At 44.2% G+C, this 24,053-nt stretch overlaps 1 protein-coding gene across 4 annotated transcripts in view; it reads left to right on the forward strand.

Moving 5' to 3' along the window:
* Positions 1-24,053, forward strand: part of REEP1 (receptor accessory protein 1) — a 136,620-nt gene that overhangs the window by 79,518 nt on the left and 33,049 nt on the right. For all 4 annotated transcript variants that reach the window (XM_018055360.1, XM_018055361.1, XM_018055362.1 and 1 more), the window contains exons 4-5: positions 13,295-13,415; positions 17,403-17,516. In XM_018055360.1, the coding sequence (XP_017910849.1) occupies positions 13,295-13,415; positions 17,403-17,516 (235 nt within the window). The remainder of the gene's footprint in view (positions 1-13,294; positions 13,416-17,402; positions 17,517-24,053) is intronic.

Raw genomic sequence — 24,053 nt, forward strand, 5'->3', positions numbered from 1 at the left:
TTTGCGACTCCATGGACTATAGCACACTTGGCTCCTCTCTCCTCCATTATCTCTTGGAGTTTACTCAAATTCATGTTCACTGTGTTGATAATGCCATCCAACCATCTCATCCTCTGCCATCCCACCATCTCATCCTCTGCCATCCCCTTCTACTTTTGCCTTCAATCTTTCCCAGCATCAGGGTCTTTTCCAATGAATTGGCTCTTCACATCAGGAGCCAGAATATTGGAGCTTCAGCAAAAGTCCTTCCAATGAATATTCAGGGATACACACATATACACATACTTTTCCTTTTTTTTAAGGATGTACCAAATGCTTTGGACTTCCCTGGTAGCTCAGATAATAAAGAGTCCACCTGCAATGCAGGAGACCTGGGTTCGATCCCTGGGTCGGGAAGATCCCCTGGAGGAGGGCATGGGAACCCACTCCAGTACTCTTGCCTGCAGGATCCCATGGACAGAGGAGCCTGGTGGGCTACAGTCCATGGGGGCCACAAAGAGTTGAACACAACTGAGCAACTAAGCACAACATACAGCACTGTATGCTTCAGCATTATGCAAACCAAGAACTTCCAGATGTCTAAACTGGGTTTAGGAAAGGAAGAGGAGCTAGAGATCAAACTGCCAACATTCACTGGATTATAGAGAAAGCAAGAGAATTTCAGAAAAGCATCCATCTCTGTTTCATTGACTATGCTAAAGCCTTTCATTCTGTGGATCATGACAAACTATGGAAAGCTCTTAAATAGATGGAAATACCAGACTGTCTTACCTGTCTCCTGAGAATTCTGTATGCGGGTCAAGAAGCAACAGTTAGAACCCCGTCTGGAACAAGTGATTGGTTCAAGATCGAGAAAGGAGTACGACAGGGCTGCCTACTGTCACCCTGTTTGTTTAACCTATACACTGAGCACATCATGAGAAATGCTAGACTGGATGAGTTACAAGCTGGAATCAAGATAGACAGGAGAAACATCAACAACCTCAGATTTGCGGATGATACCACTCTAATGGCAGAAAGTGAAGAGGAACTAAAGAGCCCCTTGATGAGGGTGAAGGAGGAGAGTGAAAGAGCTGGCTTAAGACTAAATATTTAAAAAAAACTAAGATCATGGCGTCCGGCCCCATTCAGTTCAGTTCAGTTCAGTCACTCAGTCGTGTCCGACTCTTTATGACCCCATGAATCGCAGCATGCTAGGCCTCCCTGTCCATCACTAACTCCTAGAGTTCACTCAGACTCACGTCCATTGAGTCCGTGATGCCATCCAGCCATCTCATCCTCTGTCGTCCCCTTTTCCTCCTGTCCCCAATTCCTCCCAGCATCAGAGTCTTTTCCAGTGAGTCAACTCTTTGCAAGAGGTGGCCAAAGTACTGGAGTTTCAGCTTTAGCATCATTCCTTCCAAAGAAATCCCAGGGCTAATCTTCAGAATGGACTGGTTGGATCTCCTTGCAGTCCAAGGGACTCTCAAGAGTCTTCTCCAACACCGCAGTTCAAAAGCATCAATTCTTCGGCACTCAGCTTTCTTCACAGTCCAACTCTGGCATCTATACATGACCACTGGAAAAACGATAGCCTTGACTAGATGGACCTTTGTTGGCAAAGTAATGTCTCTGCTTTTCAATATGCTATCTAGGTGGGTCATAACTTTCCTTCCAAGGAGTAAGCATCTTTTAATTTCATGGCTGCAGTCACCATCTGCAGTGATTTTGGAGCTCAAAAAAATAAAGTCTGACACTGTTTCCACTGTTTCCCCATCTATTTCCCATGAAGTGATGGGACCAGATGCCCCATTACTGTATGGCAAATAGAAGGGGGAGAGGTGGAAATAGTGACTGATTCCCTCTCCTTGGGCTCCAAAATCACTGCAGATGGTGAGTGCAACCATGAAATCAGAAGATGATTGCTTCTTGGCAGGAAAACGACAAACCTAGACAGTGTGTTGAAAAGCAGAGACATTAGTCTGCCAACAAAGGTCCATATAATCAAGGCTATGGTTTTCCCAGTGGTCATGTGTGATTGTGAGAGCTGGACTGTAAAGAAGGCAGAACACCAAAGAATTGATGCCTTCAAACTGTGGTGCTGGAGAAGACCCCTGAAAGTTCCTTAGACAGCAAGGAGATCAAACCAGTCAATGTTAAGGGAGATTCACTGGATATTCACCCTGAATATTCACTGGACGGACTGATGCTGAAGCTGAAGCTCCTGTATTTTGGTCATCTGATATGAACAGATGCTTATTGGAAAAGTCCCTGATGCTGGGAAAGATTGAGAGCAGAAGGAGAAGAGGGCATCAGAGGATGAGATGGCTGGACGACATCATTGATGCAATTTACATAAACTTGAACAAACTCTGGGAGATGGTGAGAGACAGGGAGACTTGGCGTGCTGCAGTTCATGGGGTCTCAAAGAGCTGGACACGATTAGGCGACTGAACAACAACTATAGTACACCTAATAGTTCTTACTTTGTTTTTTAAATCTATTTTTCAAATATGCTTTCATGAAAGCATAAATAGATCTACCTACTTTTTGTTAAAGGCCACATAGAATTTCATGGTATAGATGGACTGTAATTTAATCTATTCCCTTTTGATGGACAGCTTTTTTTCTCTTATGACCACTACAGTTATAGTGGTGAACCAAGTGAAAATCATAAGCTACGCGTTTGTACTGATATATTGTGTCTTAGCTAAAAGAGGTTGTGAATAATATATAGAATCCTGTTTATATCTGAAGTGTCTGAGTTTGTGCACATGTGAACGTATACTAAAAATAGTGTGGAAAATACTGATCACTTAACTAGGGTTATTTCTGAAATTTGGGATCATGAGGTCAGTTTCACTTTTGCTGTGTTTTATGAATGTTTTACCATGATCAAATATCATCGGAAAAAAACAATAAGGATATTTCCATTTTGGAGAAAAAAGTTCTCATCCAAAAAAGGATTTGTCTGGACTTATCCTCTGGGGTGTCCTGGGTCAAAGACGTCCACTTTTCTGAACACTGCTTCACTGAATCCTGTCTTGGCTCAGTGTGTATGTAGTTTTTCCCCTGAAGGAGCCTGGCTTTCATCTGCACTGGGAGAGATAGATGTCTCAGCTATTATGACCTCAAGCTGGAAGGAAGGAATCTGCATGACCTAATTTAATATGCTTGTGCCATCCTGCCCTGTTCTGTGCCCAGGTAAACAGCAGACCAGAGATGGGCTGAGGCTCTAAGAATGGAGACAGAACTCTTCTGAGCCATTTTTTTTCCTTCCCCAGGCCCCACGGGCTGGCACTAGGAGGCAAAGCCAATTTTCATCAGAGCTTCAGTGGGGAGGCTCCTGTCTGTCTCGTGGAGATGAGGAGAATAGGCTGGACCTAGTGAGGACTGTGTAATCGATTAAGGATCATAGCCACCATATGACCCAGCAGTCCCATTACTGGGCATATACTCTAAGAAAACCATGATTCAAAAAGACACATCTTACCCCAGTGTTCACTGCAGCACTATTTACAGTAGCCAGGGTATGGAAACAACCTAGATGTCCATCAACAGATGAATGGATAAAGAAGTTGTGGTACATATATACAATGGAATACTACTCAGCCATAAAGAGAAATGAATTTGAGTTAGTTCTAGTGAGGTGGATAAACCTAGAGCCTTTTATACAGAGTGAAGTAAGTCAGAAAGAGAAAAACAAATATAGTATATTAAAGCATATAGATTGAATCTAGAAAGATGGTACTGATGAACCTAACTGCAGGGAAAGTATGGAGACACAGATGTGGACACAGTGGGGGAACGAGAGGGTGGGATGAACTCAGAGAGTAGCATTGACGTATGTACACTGTCATGTGTAAAGTAGATAGCTAGTGGGAAGGTGCTAACACGTTAATAACACGGAGCCCAGCCTGGTGCCCTGTGATGAACTAGAGGGGTGGAAGGGGGCGGCAAGGGAGGCCCAAGAGAAAGGGGATATAAATATATAGTTACGACTGATTTGCAATGTTGTACAGCAGAAACCAACACAACATTGTAAAGCAACTGTCCTCCAATTAAAAAAAAAAAGAGAGAGTATGGCCAGCACTTCTTGTGGTCTAGTCTTCTGTCTTAATGCCCTCCCTTTGGCTGTTACTGCTGGCCTCCTGCTGTCCTCTCATCCTTTATTATGAACACTGTGTGGAAGAACGTTAGTCTCACGAGCTTTTTCCTGAGGGTCCTGGCATTTCAACCGCTTTGCTGGGTGGAAATCCTACCGAATGATGGATGTGCTGCTCCCTAATAGCTGGGATATGTTTAACCCATGGTCCTGGAATTTTAGTCTCATGCCTAATAAGTAGACTTCCCAGGTGGCACTAGTGGTAAAGAATCTGCCTGCCAATGCAGGAGACATAAAGAGACTCAGGTTCAATCCCTGGGTCAGGAAGATGCCCTGGAGGAGGGCATGGCAACCCAAGTGTCAACAACTATTTCTGGAGTTGATTTAATTTTGATTTGGGGGAGGTGTATTACTTTTCTATTGCTGCCATAACAGACTACTAAAAATTTAGCATCCTTAAACAGTACAAACTTATTATTTCACAGTTTCTGTGAGTTAGAAGTTCAAATAGAGTCAACTGAGTCCTCTGCTGAGAAGCTCACAAGACCAAAACCCGGGTGTGGGTCAGCCCAGGCTCTTATCTGGAGGCTCTGGGCCACTTACAGGTTTTTACAGGTTGTTGGCAGAGTCAGTTCCATGGGGCTGTAGGACTGAGGTCCCCACTTCCTTGACATGTGGCATCCTGTCATCTTCAAGCCAACAATGGCATGTCATTTCTGTCCTCTTCTGTTACCAGCCAGAGAATAGTCTCTGCCTTTTTGTTGAAGATATCATGTAATTAGATTAAGCCCACCGCAATAATCCAATATAATCTCCCCATCTTAAAAAAATTTTCATGATTATCTATTAAGAGCGCTTGCAATACATGTACCAAATGCATTGACTTAAACTTTGAAATTTTCGTATGTTCAGTTTTCTTTTTTTTTGGCTATGCTGAGTCTTCACTGTGGCATGTGGGCTCCACAGTTGCAGTGCACAGGTTTAGTCTCCCCACCAGGGATTGAACCTGCATCCCTTGCACTGGAAGGCAGATTCTTAACCACTGGACCATCAGGAAAGTCCCAGTCTCCCTAACTTGAAGTCAGCAGATTAATTGCCTTAATTACATCTGTAGAATCCCTTATGCCATGTGAGGTAACATATTGGTGGATAACATGGGGAGGAAGTTCCTAGGATCAAAACACTGCCTATCACAGGAAGGCATCTGATAGCTGGTGTGTTTGGAGTGTGTGTGCAGTGTGAGCAGAAACCCCCTCTCTTCCTGACCAATGTAGAGGCGTCATATGGTCCCTCCTTGGTCCCCCTGAGCTCGCACTGTCCAGGCAGTTTGTGGGTGGAAAGTGAGGGTCCCTTGCCTGTCTCCTGGCACCTTGGGCTCCGCTTTTGCAGCGAAGGACTCATGGGGTCCTTCCCTGCCTGCCTTACTTCCCTGGTAGCTCAGTTGGTAACGAATCCACCTGCAATGCAGGAGACCCAGGTTTGATCCCTGGTTCGGGAAGATCCCCTGAAGGAGGAAATGGCAACCCACTCCGGTATTCTTGCCTGGGAAATCCCATGGACAGAGGAGCCTGGTGGGCTATGGTCCCTGTGGTTGCAAGAGTCAGACACGACTTGCAACTGAACCACTGCCACCTGTGGCTGCCTCAGCTTACAGTCTGGACACGCCCTCAGCCTGCTCTGCCTTTTCCTGCCGACCTCCAGGTATCACAGATCCTGGTCTCCTTCTGGGATAGTCCTCCCTCTCCATCCTCTCTTTCGCCCGGGGATTGGACCCAGAACAGGCCTATCAGACAGACAGAGTCCCTTTCCCTTCCAGGGAATGGACCCCAATTCAGCAGCTCCAAGTTCTTTTTATAATTAAAGAAGTGGAGAGGTAGTTGTACACCTTCTGGCTTCCTAGAAGCATCTTTCACTTCTGTTCACTTCCTGGACTGGAAATCACACCTCATGTTTATACTTTTCCTCTCAGTCTTCACACATCCATCCTCACCCTGCTCTCTCCACTTCACCCTTAGAACAGTTCTCTCTTCACAGGTAACTTTTAAAAGCTTTCTATCTTGATGAAAACAGCAACTGTGTATGGTCACAGAAGAGATAGGATGGCTGTTTGTTTCACAATTTGTGTAGATTATTTCATTTGATTTTAAAATATATATATATATATATAATACTACATGCACATGGCAAAATAAAATTGAAACAATACACTAAAAAGTAAGTCCCCCCTCCCCCCAGGCCCTTGACTCTCTCCCCAGAGGTTAGCATGGTCAAAGTCAGTTGTGTTTTCTTCCAGAAATTTTATGTACACATTAATTGCATATATTTTTGACAGTTTCATCACTTGCCCAACCCTCTTTGAAATCTCTTAGAAATTCCCTGGCAGTCCAGTGGTTAGGGCACAGAGCTTTCACTGTTGAGGCTTTGGTTCAATCCCTGGTTGTGGAACTGAGATTCGGCAGGCCACCAGGCATGACTGGAAAAAAAAAGGAAACTCTTACCCCCTTGAGTGTGACGGTATTGTACTGAGAGCATAGAATTGCACCTGAGTGCTATACAAATGCCTTGGATATGATGAGTTCATCCAGCCTTTTCTTCTCAAATACGTCCTAGTTCTCAAGATCAGGGCAATTCAAGGGCTTATCCACATAGAATTTTGTTATTGTTGTCTAGTAACTAAGTTGTGTCTGACTCCATAGACTGCAGCACGCCAGGCTTCCCTGTCCTTCACCATCTCCCAGAGTTTGCTCAAATTCGTGTCCATTGAGTCAGTGATGCCATTCAACTATCTTATCCTCTGTCACCCCCTTCTCCTCTTTTCTTCAATCTTTTCTAGCATCAGGGTCTTTCCCAATGAGTCGGCTTTTTGCATCAGGTGACCAAAATACTGGAGCTTCAGCTTCAGCATCAGTCTTTCCAATGAATATTCAGGGTTGATTTCCTTTAGGATTGACTGGTTTGATCTCCTTACTGTCCAAAGGACTCTCAAGAGTCTTCTCCTACAACACAATTCGAAAGCATCGATTCTTCAGTGCTCAGCCTTCTTTATGGTCCAAGCCTCACATCCTTACATGACTACTGGAAAAACCATAGCTTTGACTGTATGGACCTTTGGCCACATACATAGCAAGAATTTTGAGGTGTATGTTTGTGAGCAATGGATGATGATTGGGAGAGAAGCAAAGCCCTTGAGCCTCACTGAGATATTGTTCCATTACTCACTGCACATTATGGGGTTACCTGTTGGTCTTGCTAAATGACCAACCACTAAGGGCAAGGATGTTTCTACCCTAACTTTGGTTTCCCTGAACTGCTTAGTATGGGCCCCTTACCTCATAGCTTTTCAGTTAAATTTTCCCAACTGAATGAATCACTCAATAAGCCAGCAGTTGTCTTTGAATAGAAAGTGGAGCAGGAAAAAAGCTTGAGGAAAAAAATAGAAAGAAAATGTAGTGATTGCTAAGAGTAGCACCTGCTCACCGCAACTAGAGAAAGCCTATGTATAGCAATGAACCTGGAGAAGGAAATGGAAACCCACTCCAGTATTCCTGCCTGGAGAATCCCCATGGACAGAGGAGCCTGGTGGGCTACAGCCCATGAGGTCACAAATAGTCAGATATGACTGAGCAACTAACGCAGAAACGAAGACCCAGTGCAACTAAAAATAAATTAATTATTTTTTCAGGTCATGTAAATGTGGATGGGGTACTCAGGAAAGATCTTGAAGAACAAGGAGGCTTAGCAGCAGGCTGACCAGAAAATACAGGGGCTCCAGCAGCTCAGAAGAACTGCTCAGGATCTAATGCCCATCCTACCCCGCCGCCCCCCGCTCCACCGCCCCACCAATCCTCATGACCTGGGGCAGGCTCTTTCACTGTCCTACACTGTGAGCGTGAGGCTGCGGGGAACCAGGCTCTTGTATCCATGCTTGCACAAAAGCGCAGCTTCTACCTATAAATCAGATACCTGCAGAAATTTCACTTCTGAGCATTTTCTTAAAGGTACATTATCATCAGGAGATAAAGAAGCATACTCCAGGAGATTCACAGCAGCTCTGTTGTAGTAGCTAAAGGTTGTGACCTTTGTAAATATCCATCTGTGGGGGTCTGGGTAGTTGCTCATGCCCCCTATACAGCCATTAAGAAGGGTAAGGCCTGGGGAATTCCCTGGTGGTTCAGTGGTTAGGACTCAGTGCTTTCACTGTCCTGGGCTCAGGTTCAATCCTTGGCCAGGGAACTAAGATCCTGCAAGTCACATGGAGCAGCCAAAAAAAATATATAGAGAGAAACCACTCTCCATGTACTGGTATGAGAAAATCTCCAGTTCAGATCAGTTCAGTCGCTCAGTTGTGTCCGACTCCTTGCAACTCCATGAACCGCAGCACACCAGGCCTCCCTGTCCATCACCAACTCCCGGAATCCAACCAAACCCACGTCCATTGAGTCGGTGATGCCATCCATACATCTAATCCTCTGTCATCCCCTTCTCCTCCTGCCCTCAATCTTTCCCAGCATCAGGGTCTTTTCAAATGAATCAGCTCTTCCCATGAGGTGGCCAAAGTATTAGAGTTTCAGCTTCAACATCAGTCCTTCCAATGAACACCCAGGACTGATCTCCTTTAGGATGGACTGGTTGGATCTCCTTGTAGTCCAAGGGACTCTCAAGAATCTTCTCCAACACCACAGTTCAAAAGCATCAATTCTTCGGTGCTCAGCTTTTTTTATAGTCCAACTCTCACATTCATACATGACTACTGGAAAAACCATAGCCTTGACTAGATGGACCTTTGTTGACAAAGTAATGTCTCTGCTTTTTAATATGCTGTCTAGGTTGGTCATAACTTTCCTTCCAAGAAGCAAACATCTTTTAATTTCAAGCCTGCAATCACCATCTGCAGTGATTTTGGAACCCCCCAAAATAAAATCAGCCACTGTTTCCACTGTTTCCCTGTCTATTTGCCATGAAGTGATGTGACCAGATGCCATGATATTAGTTTTCTGAATGTTGAGTTTTAAGCCAACTTTTTCACTCTCCTCTTTCACTTTCATCAAGAGGCTCTTTAGTTCTTCTTTACTTTCTGCCTTAAGGGTGGTGTCATCTGCATATCTGAGGTTATTGATATTTCTCCTGGCAATCTTGATCCCAGCTTGTGCTTCTTCCAGCCAAGCATTTCTCATGATATACTCTGCATATAAGTTAAATAAGCAGGGTGACAATAAACACCCTTGATGTACTCCTTTTCCTATTTGGAACCAGTCTGTTGTTCCATGTCCATTCTAACTGTTGCTTCCTGACTTGCATACAGATTTCTCAAGAGGCAGGTCAGGTGGTCTGGTATTCCCATCTCTTTCAGAATTTTCCACAGTGTATTATGATCCACACAGTCAAAGGCTTTGGCATAGTCAATAAAGCAGAAGTAAATGTTTTTCTGGAACTCTCTTGCTTTTTCGATGATCCAGTGGATGTTGGCAATTTGATCTCTGGTTCCTCTGCTTTTCTAAAACCAGCTTGAACATCTGGAATTTCACAGTTCACATATTGCTGAAGCCACCAGAGTGTACTGTTAATTGTATGTGTGGTGGGGAAAGCAAGGTGTGGTGTAAAGGGGAGCAGAGAATACCACTAAGAGAGTGTAGGGAGTATTGCTGGTGTCCTACATACCCACATGATTGTATATCTTAGCCCTAGTCCACTTCTGGAAGGATCTACAAGAAACTGATGATGCTTTTGTGCTTTTGGAAAAGGGTCCAAGATGGGAAAGAGACTCTGTTATGTCCCCTTTTGGACTTCTAGAATCTTTTAAACTATGTGCACATAGAACCTATTAAAAAAAAAACAAACCCGCATCGTTACATAATAAACAAAAGAGCCATGGTGTGACAGATTCCCCCTAGGATTATCTGTGTATCTTGGATTGGTATCTGAGCTTGCCAGGCTCATTTGCCCCTTGGACTGACAAATACTTGTTTTTAAGACCAAATTTCCTCCATTGTTAATCACCAGAGTGTTCAAATATGAGAGGATCACATCTCTGTTCCTTCAGCTCCTTCTCTTTTCTGGCTGTGAAGCATTAAACAATCTCGACATGAAAGTGTCCTTTAGTTGCTAGGGGAATGTTCAGGAAGGGCCTGCCAGGAGCAGAAGGCAGTGGACTAGGATGGAAAGAAGGGGTGGGTGGAGCTGCTGTCTGGAGTGATGTGAGAGTTAAAGACCTCTGAAATGTCTTGCTAGAAATTACTGTTTGCTCTCTTATCACGAGGATGGCCTGAAAGGGCTTTACTTTTCCGACGCCTCAAACCTGCCCAGGTATCATGCTCCCTCATAGCATCATGTTTGAATGGTACCCAGGGTTTGTTTTTGAGTTTGGTAAGAGATGCAGAGGGGCTTCCCTAGTGGCTCAGTTGGTAAAGAATCCGCCTGCAATGCAGCAGGCCCTGGTTTGATTCCTGGGTTGGTAAGTTCCCCTAGAGAATGGATAGTCCACCCACCCCGGTATTCTTGGGCTTCCCTGGTGGCTCAGACGGTAAAGAATCTGACTGCAGTACAGGAGACCTGGGTTTGATCCATGGATTGGGAAGACCTCCTGGAGGATGGCGTGGAAACCCACTCCGGTATTCTTGCCTGGAGAATCCCCGTGGACAGAGGACCCTGGCGTGTTGCAGTCCATGGGCTCACAAAGAGTTGAACGAGACTGAGCGACTAAGCACAGCGTAGCAAAGACATGCAGACACAGAAATGACCATCGTGAAGGAATAAGTTTGTTAACTTCACAGATCCCAAGGGACTTCCCTTGTGATCCAGTAGCTAAGAGTCCACACTCTCATTGCAGGGATCCTGGATTCAATCCCTGGTGAGGGAACTAGATCCCACATGCCGCAACTAAGGGTTGACATGCTGCAACTGAAGATCCTGTGTGCCACAGTGAAGACCCAGTACAGTCAAATATATGAATAAATAAATATTTTTAAAAGATACACAGATCCCTAGAGTAACACAGTGTGCCATGCAGAGTCACACAGGCAGATCAGGAAGCAGAGGAAGGACGTGTGGGCAGGAGCCTGTATTGTGGTGTCCATGAGAGAGGCAGTCTCTCCATCTGCAAGGTCCCAAGATGTCAAAGCATCAGAATAGGAAAAATCAAAAGACCTGGTTAATACCCATTTGACCTGCCAAGTACGGTTGCACAGGTTGTTCATAGCACAAGATACCTGGCCAGTGGAGCTGAAATTCAGATGAAGCCCTGTTTGCAAGTCATATGCTCACAGGACTGCATCCAGTCGAAGGGTTGGGCTTTTTCTCATACGTGCAGAAGTACCACATGGGTTAACAGAGACCCTTGATGGCGCTTGTCTCAGGATGTTATTCTACACTAATTGTCTTGATTTGAGCAATCTCTGTTTCCTTGACTGGACTGTCAGTTCCGAGGATGCCAGAACCTTGTCTGTGTTTCCTGCTAGACTGGAAGCTCCAAGAGAACAGGGCTCAGGTCCTCTTTGTTCCCCAGTGTCGTCTTGGTGCCCAGCACCAACTGCCACATATGGGTGCTAGCAAAGTGTTTATGGGATACATCAGTGAATAATACCCAAGACTTTAAACTTCAGAGTTGTATTTTATCTGTACCTTGAACTCTTCTTTCTTTTGGCACCAAAATGATCAAAACCTTTTTGCCTGCTGTTGGTTTTTAAATTTTAGGTTCTTTTTCTATTGAAGTAGGTGGTGGTAGTGGTAAAGAACCCACCAGCCAAAGCAGGAGATATATGAGACAAGGGTTTGATCCCTGGGTTGGGAAGATCCCCTGGAGGAGGGCATGGGAACCCACTTCAGTATTCTTGCCTAGGGAACCCCATGGAAAGAGGAGCCTGGCAGGCTACATGGGGTGGCAAAGAATCGGACATGGCTGAAATGATTTAGCATGCACACATAATTGATTCACAATGATGTGTTAGTGTCAGGTGTACAGCTGAATCACTTGCTGTGCACCTGAAACTATATATATATGTTCAGTTCAGTTGCTCAGTTGTATCCGACTCTTTGCAATCCCATGGACTGTAGCACGCCAGGCTTACCAGTCCATCATCAACTCCCGGAGCTTACTCCAGCTCATGTCCATCGAGTCAGTGATGCCATTCAATCATCTCATCCTCTGTCATCCCTTTCTCCTCCTGCCTTCAATCTTTCCCAGCATCAGGGTCTTTTCAAATGAGTCAGTTCTTCACATCAGGTGGCCAAAATATTGGAGTTTCAGTTTCACCATCAGTCCTTCCAATGAATATTCAGGACTGATTTCCTTTAGGATGGACTGGTTTGATCTCCTTGTTGTCCAAGGGATTCCCAGGGGGTATATATATACATATATGTATATATATAAGTATATTTAAGTATATGTATATAAAGCAGTTATATATATTGTACTTGTTCAGTTGCTTAGTCACGTCCACCTCTTTGGACCCCATGGACTGCAGCATGCCAGGCTTTCCTGTATTTTACTATTTATATTCTATTCCTTGCCCCCCTCCCCCAAGCATGCTGTTGGTCTGAGCAGGGTAAGTAGCATCCTCTTTCCTGCAAGAGCTGGGCTCCTGTCTAGCCTGTTTGGGGACTAAGAAGACAGCCAAGGAACAGGGGCTTTCATTCTAAGTGGAGATTCTTTGTCAGCTCTTCCCTGCTGTGAATCCTCCAGGTGTTTGTCCGTTCTTGGCCTCCAGGAAAGAGTGAATGACTGGGAACTCAGGCGAGGGTGGATGTGGCATCTGGGCCTGCAGGAGCTCCGGCTCCGGCAGAAGTGAACAGAGCCTGGCAGAAAGCACCAGTTGTCAGGCGCAGTCATAGAGTGACTGCTGAGAGACTCTAGGTCCCTAGCTTGTTCAACAACAAAAGAGAATGTGCACGGGCTTTGCGAACTCCCTGGTGGTCCCATAGATAAGACTCTGCGCTTTCACTGCTAGGTGCCCAGGTTCAATTCCTGGTCATGGAACTAAGATCTACAAGCCTCATACTGAGGTCACACATGCACAGAAAAGGAACTGGTTTTCAAAAGAGGCCCTGGACTTGTACCTCGGATATGCGTGTGTGCACACACGTTCATGGGAATCCGAGGACCAGGCTGTGTGCAGGCGGGAGAGCTATCTGTGCTCCCAGGTTCTGTCTTTCATAGGCTCAGGGCAGAGTTGCTGAAAACCTAATGGAATGTGTATGTTTCTCATCTCTCTGCAGGTTTCCCTTCTATTATGAGCTGAAAATAGCATTTGTAGCCTGGCTGCTGTCTCCCTACACAAAAGGCTCCAGCCTCCTCTACAGGAAGTTTGTACATCCCACACTGTCTTCAAAAGAAAAGGTAATTTGTGTTGTTCTGCCTTTCCCCTCTTCCAGTGAGTGAAAAAAAAATTTTAAGTGATTTTTTTTTTAAAGACATATGATTTTATTGAAGGAGACTCTTGATTGACTTATTTGCCCCCTACCCGAAAATTGTTCCTTCTAATCTTTCTCTTTTAAGTCTATTTTTATGACCTGGTGAAATTCTCAAAAGGATATTATTCACCACTATTATTGTAAAATATTTCCATACATCGAAACAAAAGACAGAAAAAAACTCACTCATAATTCAACTTCCCAAACTGAATTTCTTTCCTTTCATCAGGCTCAGCACCTGTCCTTTTGTAGATGGAATTTTTATATATACTACTAAAAAATACTTTTAAAACTTAGTACAGGGCTTCCCTGCTGGCTCAGTAGTAAAGAATCTGCCTGCCAGTGCAGAAGACACAGGTTTGATCCCTGGTCTGGGAGGATCCTATATTCTGAGGAGCAGCTAAGCCCATGCTCCATAACTACTGAGCTTGTGCTCTCAAGCCCAGGAGCCACAACTACTGAGCTCATGTGCCGCAGTTATTGAAGCCTGCTCGCCCGGAGCTTGTGTTCTGCAACAACGGACGCCGCTGCAGTGAGAAGCCCACACACCACAACTAGAGTAGCCCCCACTGACGCAACTAGAGAAAAGCCTGAGCAGCAGCCAAGACTCAGCACAGACAAAAAAAAAATAGATATAATACATTTTAAAGATAAAAATAATAAATTTTTAAAAACCTTACAGAAACAGGAAAGTTGAAGCCTAGAGAGATGAAAAGACTTGAATTTGTGCCTGAATAGCTACAACAGAGACTGGAATATATTAAATTTCTAGTACATTTGCTTTATTGATCAATGATAAAACGTATGCTACAAATGAAATACCTGCTATTTTTGTACTTCATAAGTTATCAGTTGATAAGTGTGTTAATGAGAATAGACATAATAATTTGTTTCATGCCTTTTGTGTTTTGCTTCAAAGTTGTGCTTTGCGTACATCCTTGAAATGAAAATGTAGATTTGTCTAATGTCACAGATGGAAAAAATAAGACAGGGAGAAATTGCAGGAAGGAGTCAACAATATCTAAGTATACAAGGAGGAATTATAACTTATACCTCTTGAAAAGAAATTTAAGCTACTTTTAAGATAATGTCACTGTCTATAAAATTATTTTTTGTTTAACATCTCTGAACCTGATTTGCCAGATTTGTTTTCAATGGATTGTTCTGTGGTTTTGTTAAGATTTCATACAATAAGAGACATGCATGCTGAGTTGCTAAGTCATGTCCTACTGTAGCCTACCATGCTCCTCTGTCCATGGGATTTCCCTGGCAAGAATATTGGAGTGAGTTGCCATTTCCTCCTCCAGAGGCTCTTTCCAATCTAAGGATCAAACCCACATCTCCTGTGTCTCCTGCATTGGCAGGTGGATTCTTTACCACTGAGACACTAAGGGAAATAATAGATGCTGAAACCATTAAAATAAATGATCTCTGTCTTATTAATTTGTTTGGTAGCTTCTTTTTTCATTCAATCCAGTCTATGTAATGTTTCCTTAAAATGTTAACCATACACACACACACCAAAAAGCCAAAACAAAACCCCAAAGCAATAACTACAAAAAACTGAACAGATGCATTACTTGTCTTCTGAAATCTTAAACATGTTTGCATAACAACCTTTTCCACTTGTGGGTCCTTATGGACCCACAAACATTACCACATATAGTATACAGTCAACTTCTATTGACTTCTCATCTTAGAATAAATTCTTGAGAGTGGGATTATTGGGTCCAGCATGCTGTAATTCATTAATGATATTTTATGACTTTCTGAACTGGTTGTGTGGTAAGATTCTACCATATGAATGAAGAGCACTATCAGTTCAGGTCAGTCACTCAGTCATGTGACTCTTTGTGACCCCATGGACTGCAGCACACCAGGCCTCCCTGTCCGTTACCAACTCCTGGAGTTCACTCAAACTCAGTTCCACTGAGTTGGTGATGCCATCCAACCATCTCATCCTCTGTTGTCCCCTTCTTCTCTCGCTTTCAATGTTTTCCAGCATCAGGGTCTTTTCAAATGAGTCAGCTCTTCGCATCAGGTAGCCAAAGTATTGAAGTTTCAGCTTCAACATCAGTCCTTCCAATGAACACCCAGGACTGATCTCCTTTAGGATGGACTGGTTGGATCTCCTTGTAGTCCAAGGGACTCTCAAGAGTCTTTTCCAATACCACAGTTCAAAAGCATCAATTCTTCTGTGCTCAGCTTTCTTCACAGTCCAACTCTCACATCCATACATGACTACTGGAAAAACCATAGCCTTGACTAGATGGACCTTTGTTGGCAAAGTAATGTCTCTGCTTTTTAATATGCTGTCTAGGTTGGTCATAACTTTTCTTCCAAGGAGCAAGCATCTTTTAATTTCATGGCTGCAGTCACCATCTGCAGCAGTTTTGGAGCCAAAAAAAAGATAAAGTCTGTCACTGTTTCCAGTGTTTCTCCATCTATTTCCCATGAATTGATGTGACCAGATGCCATGGTCTTAGTTTTCTGAATGTTGAGCTTTAAGCCAACTTTTCCACTATAGGTGGCTTGATATATTCATTTCTGTTGCTCCTGAAAGTTGTACACTTTGGATTTCCAGAGCAAGGCTTTGAGTACATTAGTTGGAAGTACTCCAGTACAGGTTACTGTTAGCCATTTCTGAGATGCCCTTTAGGAACCAGGACACAACACTTACTGTCTCAGAGGGTAAAGTTTGAGAAACAGTAATCCTTGCCTCCACCTCATTATCAAATCTCTGCTCTTCCTACTTCCCTTTCTCTAAACACTGGACTTAACTCCGAAGCCACTAATGCAATTTCCATTGATGCGGAGGTGACTGACTCTTAAGAGCTACCAAGAATCACTTCCAGAGTCAGCCAGGGGTCACAATGGAAACTGAGTGTTGTGACTTCCTGAGGAATTTTAAACAAGGACCAGGCAAGGGGTTGAATGCCCACCTGTATGCCTCAAAGTGAAGGAAGTGCACCAATGTGCTGAACTTCAGATGAGGCAGAGGCCAAGTGTCATTGACTGAACTCTGCTCCTATGATTACAGAATGGCTGTGTTCCTAAAACAATGACAACAACAACCCAAACACAACAAAAAGAATGAGCCAGCACTGATCCAAATTTGAACTAAACCAATATTTTACTTGCTCTTGGTCCCTAAGTAGACCTCAATCCTCTCTCCCACCTCACCTTTACCTTGTACTTGACTTCTGGTTTCTGTTTTTATTTAGTTTTCTATAAAACGATCTCCTTTATCAACAAAAATATCCCCTATCTCTTTTTGCATCCTAATCTCTCCCCTCGATATACACATAGGAAGAATTTGGATATTGTATGAAATTGCTATGCAATAATAGAATTTCAGAGATCCCGGGGCTTTACCTCCTTGAGATAAGGAAGATGACAATGGTTCTTGGTTATTGAAGCCAGCCACCGTGTAAGGTGCTTTCCTGGAACGAGCGCATGTAGTCCTCACCATGGAGTTTCCAGGATGGCTCAGCAGTAAAGAATATACCTGCCAATGCAGGAGATACGTGTTCAATCCCTGGGTTGGGACAATCCCCTGGAGAAAGAAATGGCAACCCACTCCAGTATTCTTGCCTGGGAAATCACATGGACAGAGGAGCCTGGCGGGCTACAGTCCATGGGGTCACAAAGAATCAGAGAGGACTTAGCAACTAAACAACAATGAATCCTCACCATGCTCCACAAATTAGGTGCCTGCCGCTGTCCTCATTTTGCAGAAGACAGAACCATGTGTAGAGGCTAAGCACTCACCCAGGTCTGACAGCCAATTAGTGGCAGTGCCAGCGAGAATCAGTGATGGAGCAAGCTGCCAAGTTCAGCACTCAGGAGAGGGGAGAAAGAATAGAGGTTTATTTGGGCCTTCCAAGTCAAAGTGCCTGTTTTCCTTTGACAGGAAATTGATGATTGCCTGGTCCAAGCGAAAGACCGAAGTTACGATGCCCTTGTGCACTTTGGGAAGCGAGGCTTGAACGTGGCGGCCACGGCGGCAGTGATGGCTGCTTCCAAGGTACCGTGACGGGACCTGACCACTACGGCTGTAACTCATCCAGAGACAGGCTAAGTATAGCTGGGGTCCCCTTGAAAAGCTGAGGGGATAAAGGGTGAATATTACCCTCAGAAAGCTGCATGCTCGCGTGCACACACACACATGCAAATGATTTATGCAATACCGAGAGAGTCCCAGAGCCCCTGAAGCTCACCTGTGCTTCTCATGTTAAGAACTTCTAAATTACTTGAAGCAGAAACCTTGGACACAGAGAAGAGGGGAGGGGAGGCGATGGGCACTTCTTTGCAATTTCCCAGCATGCGCTGGGAGAGTCACCTAAATAGACAGGTGCAGAGACTTACCTGAGGGAGCAGGTGCACTTCAGGTTCACATGACCCTGAAGATCCAGGGGAAGGAACCCAGAGTCCTGAATAAGTTGAGTGGCTTGAATGTGGAGGACAATATGTGGAGTAGCAATAACTAGAGTAGAAGAGGGTTTTTAAAAATATTTTTTTTACAGTGTTGTGTTGGTTTCTGCCATACAACAACTTGAATCATTCATGATTATACATATATTCCCTTCCTCTAGAGCCTCCCTCCCCTCCATATATATATATGTTGATGCTACTTTCTCCATTCACCCTGCTCTTTCCCTACCCCTGCGTCCACAAGTCCATTCTCTGCATCTTCATCTCCATTTCTTCCTTGCAAATAGGTTCATCAATACCATTTTTCTAGATTTCATATATATTCATTATAACCCAGCAACCCCACTACTGGGCATATACCCTGAGAAAACCACAAGTTTAAAAGATACATGTACTCCAGTGTTCATCGCAGCACTGTTTACAATAGCCAGGATGTGCAAGCAACCTAGATGTCCATCAACAGAAGAACAGATAGAGAAGATATGGTGGATATATACAGGGGAATATTACTCAGCCATAAAAAATGAATTTGAGTCAGTTGTAGTGAGGTGGGTGAACCTAGCGCCTGTTATATAGAGTGAAGTAAGTCAGAAAGAGAAAAACAAATATTATACAGTAGAGGAGGTTTGAAATAAACACAAGTCTGTGGGATATTGTGATGTAAGTCATTACTTCCTTCTCTTTCCCACCCAGCCCTGTTCAAAGGCCCTCTGTGTTCCTTCCCAGCTTCTTCTTCCATCACATTCTCCTTGTCATTGTGTCAGTTTCTTATCATGTGCTCACCCCTGAAAAATGTAATTAGTAGACGTTTATTTGTAGAGCAAATTCAGCAGGTTGCCCGTGTAAAAATCGCTTCCCCCAAACTCAGATGTGGAGTAGGAGTCTACAGTTGGTGGAGGATGGAGAAAAGACAGTTATGCTTATGTCTGGGGCTAGGAGATGAGTTGTATTTGCAAAGGGAAGCTATGAGTCCTAGATGGTGATGTGAGAGTTTTGGGGAAAGAGAGGGTAGAGCTTTGAAAGGATTTGGAAAAGGACTTTGAATACTGATCTTGGTGCTCCATGGGCTTCCGGTGGATGGTAGAATAGAGTGTGTGGACAGTGAGTTGGGTCAAGGGACAGAGCTGGGTTTTCTAGGCCCAGAGAAAAGCACTTTAGGACCATTTCTGGGAGAAAGATAAAGCACACGGGGATGAGTGTTTGAAAAGTACCATCCACATAAACTCAAGGATTTCTGCAGACATAGATTGGCAGGTATACAGGAGAACCAAAAGGGCATGATTCCCGTTTCAGAGAGGACCAGCTGCTTATGTAACACAGAATCATAGTGAATTGTCTCGCTGCTTCTACCGCTGGTACCTGGGGGGTCCCTGTCCACCTTAGTACAATAGTTGCTGGCAAAGCAGCGAATCCCAAGGAGTATCTTTGGAGGGGAAATTCTGCTGTTTTATCTTCAGATATCAGAATTTACAAAGAGCAGTGAATTCTAAGATCATTCTGTATGAGATACAATCATTTTATGCTTTTGTGTTTAAGCTGAAAGAGAACTCGGAATTGCTAAATTCTGAATTCATCAGGCCAGCTTGGCCACATGAGGCTTATAGAAGCCTTCTCCTAGGCCCCTTCCTCCACCCCATCTTCTCTGCTTCTGCACCTAAAGGACAGATTACTGCTCTTTCCTCAGCTCAGAGCATCAGTGTGGTATATTTATCAGAGTGGCTCAGTGCGGGCCGCCTGGCTACTCAGCCGTGTGTGTAAATTATATTCTGATGGTAATTCTGTAGGGCCATCCTTTTCCAGGTCCCTCACCAGCCAGAGTCTCCTGAGTCTTGATACCATCTTGGCCAGTCACCATCAGCCCCTCTGACCACTGGGGAAGCCCATGAGCCCAGGCCTCCAGCCAGGCACCTTACAGCTAACCTGAAGGATGCTCCAGACAGTCTGAAACTTGCTTCAGAAAATAACTGCTCACTGGTTCTTTCTTGTCTTGCTAAAGTAGTGAGGGATGCCTGCTTTCTGCTGAATTTGGTTTCAGACTAGAAATTTTTCTGCCTTTTAGGAGCTTTGCTTTTCCTCTCAAAATGTCTTAGAGAAAATACTCTTCTCTCCATAAAATAAGGTCCTCTATTTTTGAAACAGATGTGTACTTGAAAAAAAAAAAAAGTAAAATTCAGACTGGCTGAGGGGTAGATCAGTGGTTTCCATAGCAACAAGGGACCACTCCAGCCAGCGGCTGAAGAATGATAACTCACCAGTGGGTTCAAATCTGGCTTCAGTGTTCAAACCACCTGGGAAGCTTTGTTTCTCATTTTTAAATAGATTCTCAGATGTGCTGAATCAGAATTTCAGGCCATGGGCCCTTGCATCTCTATTTTTAACAAGTTCCCCAGATGATTTTCAAACAGCGAGCTCATTATGGGTCACTGCCTGACGCCCCATGCAGAGCCATAAACCACAAGTGATTAGGGTTAAAATAGTTAACTTCTTTAACATTCCTGGGATGCAAATTTAGCCCCTTAGAAGCATTAACCTTGAGAATGAGAAAGCTGAGTCCAGAAAAACCTTGTCAATGACCCCAGGGGAACAGTCAAAGCAATTTTGTGGGGGAAAAAAAAAGACACCATGTCAAGTCCCAGTGGCTAGGGTGACCGTATAATATAATATTCAGACAGGACACATCTGAGAGTGAAAAGATGCTCTAATTATTATGCTAGGACAACAGGTATAAACTAGGTCTGTTCCGAATAAACTGGAATTTATGGTCGCAGTACTCGAAGCCCCTGGACCACGTGGACCCGCGGCTCCTGGACCCTGCCTGCTCCTTCCAGAAAACACCCTCAACTGACAAATCAATTCTCACTCTGCATACCTACTGCATTTAGCTCAACAGATGCAGAGGACGGGGTGAGGTGCCTGAGAGCCTCTCTCTGAGTTCAGACAGATTGAAGAGAGTCTGGGACCAAGACCAGATGAGGAGGGCACCTCTTCCTCATCTGAGCTTTCTTTCATCCTTTGATGCTTCTCCAAGAGGAGCTGCAAAGCTTAACTGGAAGAATGAAAGGTCTTTTACCTACACTTTTAGTTCATTCTTTTTCCTTGTAACTTTGAGCCCTGAGCCCTTTCTCCAAATGTTTTCAGGGTTTTTGCAAATAATCATGAAATGTGAAGAGGGTTTGTAAACCATCTGTTCAGTTGCTCAGTCATGTCCAACTCTTTGAGACCCCATGGACTGCAGCACGCCCAGCTTCCCTGTCCAGTTTCCCGGAGTTTGCTCAAGCTCATTGAGTCAGTGATGCCATCCAACCATCTCATCCTCTGTTGCCTGCTTCTCCTCTTGCCCTCAATCTTTTCCAGCATCAGGGTCTTTTCCAGTGAGTCAGCTGTTCATATCAGGTGGCCAAAGTATTGGAGCTTCAGCATTCATCCTTCCAATGAATATTCAGGGTTGATTTCCTTTAGGATTGACTGGTTTGATCTCCTTGCAGTCTAACGGACTCTCAAGAGTCTTCTCCAGCATTACAGTTTGAAAGCATCAATTCTTTGGCCCTCACCTTTGGTCGTGGTCCAACTCTGACATCCGTACATGACTATTGGAAAAACCATAGCTTTGACTATATGGGCCTTTGTCAGCGAAGTGATGTCTTTGCTTTTTAATATGCTGTCTAGGTTTGTCATGGCTTTTCTTCCAAGAAGCAAGCGTCTTTTGATTTCATGGCTATAGTCACTGTCAGCAGTGATTTTGGAGCCCAAGAAAATAGAGCCTGTCACTGTACGAATTTAACTTGCTATTGATGTTTTATCTTAGAACTAGAAAAGGTAAAATAAAAATATTGCACATTGGAAATGTCTCTCCAGACCTATTAACCCCAACACATCCCCCAGTTTTCCCCGAGGTCTAGTCCTTTTCCCTAGGAAGTAGCGGTGCATCTTTGCTTTCAGTGACAGCTGCTCTGTCTCCTTCCTGGGAACACACTTCACTAGTACCTTCTTTCTAAGTGTCCCTAGTCTCCTGGTTGGTTCTGAACTTAGATGTTAGCTATTAATATTTCCCAGTCAGTAATTCCACCTGGAGGGAATATTGAGCCCCACATCTTTTTAAGACTAGAATTGGAAAGCTCTCTTTTTAAAAAATAATTCTCTGGAAATTCGTTGGGTTTCCCTGGTATGCTGAGACAGCAAAGAATCTGCCTGCAGTGTGGAAGACCTGGGTTTGATCCCTGAGTCAGAAAGATCCCCTGGAAAAGAGAATGGAGAAATTAATTAGTTAAGCAAAATGCATTCTCATATAAGGAGAAACCACAGAGAGAAAAAAAACAATTGAGCAAGAGTTTTAGTGACTCTGGCTCTGCCCATGTGTCTATCCACACAAACTGTACTCTTTTCTTCCTAATAAACACTTTTCACTAAAGAGAAAAAGAAAGAAATTTAAGACTGTGAGACATCCAGGCCCCCTCATTCCCCTGACATTTGAACTATATCCTCTGTCTCTTCCATCTGCCCAGTTCTCTGGCCTGGTAAACCAATCTTGTGTTTTACTTGTCTCATAACTTGGAAAATAATGCCATTTTACTTCCTCTGGAGATCCTGTCCTAGAACAGTTCCAGTGGTGCCAATAATGTTATTAGAGTCACCTGTTCAAGACAGCTGCTCTCAGTAAAGCTGGCACTCTGTGCGTGAGGGATGCTTCTGCCCCAGATTGCCTGTGGGTTCTTCCCTCCCTGCTGCTGCTGCTGCTGCTAAGTCGCTTCAGTCGTGTCTGACTCTGTGCGACCCCATAGACGGCAGCCCACTAGACTCCTCTGTCCTTGGGATTCTCCAGGCAAGAATACTGGAGTGGGTTGCCATTGCCCTCTCTTCCCTCCCTAGAATCGGATATTTCCTGTTAGTTTGTGAGCTCCTGGTGATAAGTGGCTCTGGTTTCTTTTCCCTTGTTCCTCATTTAGGAAAAAAACAACACTAAAAGCCAAACTTGGTGAAGACAATGGCAACCCACTCCAGTACTCTCGCCTGGAAAATCCCATGGACGGAGGAGCCTGGTAGGCTGCAGTCCATGGGGTCGCTAAGAGTCAGACATGACTGAGCGACTTCACTTTCACTTTTCCTTTCATGCATTGGAGAAGGAAATGGCAACCCACTCCAGTGTTCTTGCCTGGAGAATCTCAGGGACGGGGGAGCCTGGTGGGCTGCCGTCTATGGGGTCGCACAGAGTCGGACACGACTGAAGCGACTTAGCAGCAGCAGCAGCAAAAGCCAAACTGCCTTCTTGTTTGTTGTTTTACACTCATTAAACCTCATTAATTGATCTGAAGAATAAACTTTTTGAGGCCTCCAATCCTCTGTCCAAAATGGTAGCCACTTGCCACATGTGGCTACTTAAATTATTTGAAATTAAGTAAGTTTTAATATTCGATTCCTCAGTCTTTACTAACCCCCTTTTAAGTCCTCGGCAGCCAGTGTGGCTAGTGGCTGACGCAGGGATAGGATGCTCCACCCTCACAGAAAGTTCTCCTGGACAGCACTGCACCAGGACCTCTGTTATGCCTCTTGGGTTCTCCTTCGCCTTATTTCCATCTTCCTGCCTACAGTGCTCTGCTTTAACCAAGGCCCCTTCCTCCCGCACCTGCCCAGCCCTTTGGGCCTTTGGTATATGAGGTATACCAGGAAAAGAGGGGGATGGAGACTCAGCCTACAGCATTGCCCATGGTGGAACTTCTGCTTCTTCACCTTCTCCCTGGTCCAGCCCTGCTCTCACACTTTGCTGACTTGTCAGGCAAAGCTCAGGCACTTTGCCTACCATTATGGTCAGCGGCCACCAGGGTGTAGCCAAACCTTGGTTATAGCCTAGTATCCAAATAGCTAGGTACAGTCACAGAGAGATAAATTACAGTGTCTTCCTACTCATTGGAAAAAAAAATTCACCTTCTTTTTTGCTTTAAAAATAAACTCTATGAAACAATTCACCATAATTTAAAAAAAAAAGTTGTCTACCTCCGACCCTTATTTTTTATCCATCATTGCTTTATCTGAAAATCTTGCTTGAATAAAATGCTGCTTTCAAATGATCATGGAACTTTATTTTTGGAACCAGAAGCTAATTCTGGAAAGTTCATAAGCCTAGTGATTTGAGATT

This window comes from Capra hircus, chromosome 11 (genome assembly GCF_001704415.2).
Source record: "Capra hircus breed San Clemente chromosome 11, ASM170441v1, whole genome shotgun sequence".
NCBI lineage: Eukaryota > Metazoa > Chordata > Mammalia > Artiodactyla > Bovidae > Capra > Capra hircus.